At 27.7% G+C, this 4,558-nt stretch overlaps 1 protein-coding gene across 1 annotated transcript; it reads right to left on the bottom strand.

Moving 5' to 3' along the window:
- Positions 1–239: 239 nt before the first annotated feature.
- LOC105215990 (uncharacterized) lies at positions 240–4,008 on the bottom strand. The gene is made up of 4 exons (XM_011190235.3): positions 3,726–4,008; positions 2,846–2,931; positions 566–674; positions 240–495 (listed from the first exon to the last, which is right to left on the bottom strand). Exons 1-4 carry the CDS (start codon positions 3,892–3,894, stop codon positions 380–382), a joined length of 480 nt encoding a protein of 159 aa, XP_011188537.1. The 5' UTR covers positions 3,895–4,008; the 3' UTR covers positions 240–379.
- Between the last annotated feature and the right edge of the window lie 550 nt (positions 4,009–4,558).

The following is a 4,558-nucleotide window of genomic DNA, read 5'->3' on the forward strand; positions in this document are numbered from 1 at the left end:
CCCGGCTAAAAAGAAATAGTAAAATGTTTTCTTTTTTTTACTTACATTTTCTTACGTCTTTAGATTTGCTTAAACACATAGTTAGTAAAAGAAATGCACCTGTGAAGGGTATATTAGCTTCGGTACAACCGAAGTTAACGTTTTTTCTTGTTTGTTGTAATAACAGCTTTAATTTGCCTATGTAATTACATGCTATAACCGCACATCATCGTTAGATAATCAAATAGAAAAGCAGCAAATCATCGAATCACATTTAATCGTACAAATTATTATCCATATACATATAAAAAGAAACATTTATTTTCATTGTTTAATATACTATATATGTAAATATAAAATCGTTATTTGATAAAAAAAACCCCCAGCATTTCTCTGCAAGTTAGACAATTTGCTTGGGCATATACTCAGCATGGGTTTGATAGGCCGTTGTTTCGTTTCCCATTTGAATTCGCTTATAAAGTGAGTACATCGCAATCCAAAGATAAATGTTCAACGCTGTGAAAGAATTTACCAAAATTAATACACTGAATTATGAATTAAGCGTATAATGTACGTGCACACTTACCGAGTCCTAAAATACCGCTATAACTAGATGTATAGAACATGAAGACAACTGAAAATAATATGCCTAAAGCACTGCATATTAACCATACCATGATAAAACCGTGGCGTTTCTGTAAGTAAGAAAGAAAAAATTTCATAAAAAGTATTACTATAAATAAAAGATATACGAAATATAAATATAAGTCAATTATGTCAAAAATGTTACAAAATGAAGTTAAATATATGAATTAATAATATTAAATTGCACAAAATTAAATTAAATTAAAATTGTATTTTATTATCAAATATAAAGCAAATTAAAATTAGAGAATTCGAATTTCACGCAGAAAAAATTACATACAAATTCATACATAAATATATCATAAATAATCAAAATTACATCAGAATTTTATTTACATTAAATTACTTTTAATTATTTTTAAAAACTTTTTTTTTTAATAATTATTGCAACTTCTTGATATTTTTTTTAATTTTATAGCTAACTTCTAAGACTCATTAATAAACCTATTCAATACATACATACATACAATCGCAAATTTGTAATTTGTTATAATTTGCAGATTTAAAAAAAAAAATTTGTTTATCTTAAAAAGTATTAAAAATACTACAAAGCTTCAAATTCACTGGGAAAGTGACCCAATTTTTACTGCTTTTGTTTAAGCCTGATTAATATGGCGCTTTTATATGTCATGTGAGAATTACAAATATGATTACTTTTTGATTATATTGAATGTGAACCAATTATTAAAATTTAAATATTGAAAATTAATAACTAAATAGGTACTTGAGAACTAAAAAATTCAAAATTAATTGAATTGTAATCATTACAATTAAAAAGCATTACGCAAGAGTAATTTAACTGCAATTAATGAATTATAGATAACTCCAAATATAATAATGCCATATAATTACATACGAGTTATGCCATCTATGTACATATATGGAATTTTTCTTTGTAATGCTCACGAATATGATTACTTTTTGATTATATTTAATGTTAACCAATTATTAAAATTTAAATATAGAAAATTAATAACTAAATAGGTACTTAACCCTAGACGGTCATCCTTCGTAAAAATGACTACGAACTATTTTATTTTCACTATAAATATGTTTTTAATTGTTCGTGTTGATCTCCGCTCCGTTAAAAGAATATAAGTTTTCCTTTTTGTTTTTGACTTGTATTTATTAATAATGAAATAAATAAATAAAAAAACAAAACGCGTTCATTATTTCGACTCACACCCTACTGAAAATGGATTTGAAATAAGTCGTCGTCATATTGACGAAGGATGACGTTAATGACGTTAATGTACAAAAAAATAGGATGACCGTCCAAGGTTAAGAACTGAAAATTTCAAAATTAATTGACTTGTAATCATTACAATTAAAAAGCATTACGCAAGAGTAATTTAACTGCAATTAATGAATTATAGATAACTCCAAATATAATAATGCCATATAATTACATACGAGTTATGCCATCTATGTATATGGAATTTTTCTTTGTAATGCTCACCAATATGATTACTTTTTGATTATATTTAATGTTAACCAATTATTAAAATTTAAATATAGAAAATTAATCACTAGACATATACTCAAAAACTAAAATATTAAAATTAATTTAATTGTAATCATTACAATTACTTAACAGTGATTTAACCGAAATCAATTAATTATAGATAACTCGAAATAAAAATTAAGTAACGACACATGGTAACAAATGTGTTAGAAAAAAAAATATGTACAGCTGTTTGCATTGTATTGTATATGAGATTTGCAGTGATCAGTAAATTCACAAACAACGCAATTACTGTACTTGTGTAACTGGTATTTGAAGCTGACGTAGACCATCGTGTGTATGTATGTAATTAATGCACATATCATATTTAATATAAACACTTATTATGTTCTCGACTTCATTCAAAACAAAAAATAAAAAATAAAAACGTTTCGTTGTAAAATTCCTTCCTTCTACATGCGCCTTACATTTGCATATTGATTTTAAAAGCTTATTTACTTATTATCGTATCGCATTTCAATCAAACGTAAATAAATACTCGTACATACATACATACATACTTAAGTAGAAACATTCATAGATCTTCACAGCATGCAAAGTGCGCTGTTAGAGCCTTCGTTATAACCATTTTAGTACTTCTTTCGTAGAATAATTTCTAAGCCAACTTCTGAGTTGATATATGTACATTGTACATACTTACATGGTGTGTTTATTTATTTGTAAAAATATTAAATGCATATGTAAAGCAATACAAACCTTGATTGTGCCCAAAAGCAAGAAAATACTCGCTACCACATTAACGATACATAAGACTATGTAGATACCGATATATAGTTTAATGTCTGAAATTAAAAAAATATGTATATGAAATATTAAAAAAATAATTATACAATTTTATAGAAAATTTATGGACATATATAGTATATATTTAAGTATGCGTGTATATATGTATGTCTTTATTGTTGTCTTGCACTTTAATACTTTCGATACAAGTTTTTTTTTGCTAACGGTTGTTTGAGAGACTAACTATTAGTCAAGAATACATCTGCAGTGTTATTTATTGAATTATCGTGACATTAGCCGCAACTACAAGCAACTTCTGCCGGAAATCACACCCACCTTTCATTTAAAACTATAACGGTTGCTGTTTTTAGAAGTTTGCCTTTTTGACAGTTTTTACCTGATTTATACACAATTTGGTTTGCAATTTCTTAATAAACAGACTTCCTCCAGTAAAAAATTGGTCGAAAATTTGCCAAAATCTTTCGTAAAGCATAAATTCAAACCATTATCTGTATAAAAAAAAAAGCTTGATACTTTTTCATAACATTAAATTCTATGCGTTTCACTTCTTCTTGAAATCCTTAAAATGTAAAAAAAAAATATTTTATATTGATATTAAATATTTAAATTTATTCAATATTTAAAATATTTTCATTGATTTCAATTTTTATATGTTATATAGATTGTTTTATTTAATAAAAAATTGCGTATGAGGATTTATTTAACAGGTCTGCATTTGACTTTCTACGTCACATTAAACAACACACATAGTTTTTGTACATATGTATTTCTATTTAATATCTTCCATCACATACATATATATAATATATCTGCAAATTTTTTATCCACTCACCGCTTTCAGGTATATTTAAGCCATGTTGCTTTAAATTTATGGAAATATCATGTGCATTTGCTATGCCAAATATGGAAATAATGACCAGGAGGACTGAGCCTATTATACCCAGCCAGGCGAAAAATTTCGCAGTGGATTCCAAACGAAAGCAACAGAACTTTTCCACCATTCTCACTTAGTAATAAACACTTTTTATTTGTATATTATATATTTTTTTTTAAGATTTCACTGAGCGTTGCAATATGCACCGTTCTTGACGCCCGATCTGACTGAAGAGAAATGCTTTCGATATTCGCTTATAAACGAATATCGTATCATATCGCAATCGATCGACCAGCAAAAGATGCTGCACGTTGGCATGTTGTCGTATACTCTCTCGCTCTCTATCTAGAACAATAAAATAAAAAAGTAATGTAAACCTTTATAAAATAACCTAATGGTAAGTTACTCTTAAGCTTGTGCATTAAGGAGGAGATGGGCTCAAATTGGGCTCAAATTCTTTATACTCTCGCTACAAAAGTTGCTAAAGAGACTATTATAGTTTTGTCCACATAACGGTTGTTTGTAAGTCCTAAAACTAAACGAGAGATATCTTAATGAAACTTGGAACACGTATTCCTTGGCACCATAAGAAGGTTAAGTTCGAAAATGGGCGGAATCGGACCACTGCCACGCCCACAAAATGGCGATATCCGAAAACACATAAAGTGCCATAACTAAGCCATAAATAAAACTATATAAAATTTGGTATGAAGTATCGCACTATGAAGGGGCATATTTAGATGTAATTTTTATGGGGAAGTGGGCGTGGCCCCGCCCCCTACTAAGTTTTT

Source organism: Zeugodacus cucurbitae, chromosome 6 (assembly GCF_028554725.1).
Source record: "Zeugodacus cucurbitae isolate PBARC_wt_2022May chromosome 6, idZeuCucr1.2, whole genome shotgun sequence".
Classification (NCBI taxonomy): Eukaryota; Metazoa; Arthropoda; class Insecta; order Diptera; family Tephritidae; genus Zeugodacus; species Zeugodacus cucurbitae.

Excerpts from the sequence above, each read along its gene's own strand:
- LOC105215990 (XM_011190235.3), bottom strand. The coding sequence starts at position 3,894 with ATGGTGGAAAAGTTCTGTTGCTTTCGTTTGGAATCCACTGCGAAATTT. Across the intron at positions 2,932-3,725 it reads CTTAAATATACCTGAAAGCG|ACATTAAACTATATATCGGT; the intron begins GTGAGTGGATAA and ends TTTTAATTTCAG. Across the intron at positions 675-2,845 it reads TGCTTTTGGGCACAATCAAG|AAACGCCACGGTTTTATCAT; the intron begins GTTTGTATTGCT and ends TCTTACTTACAG.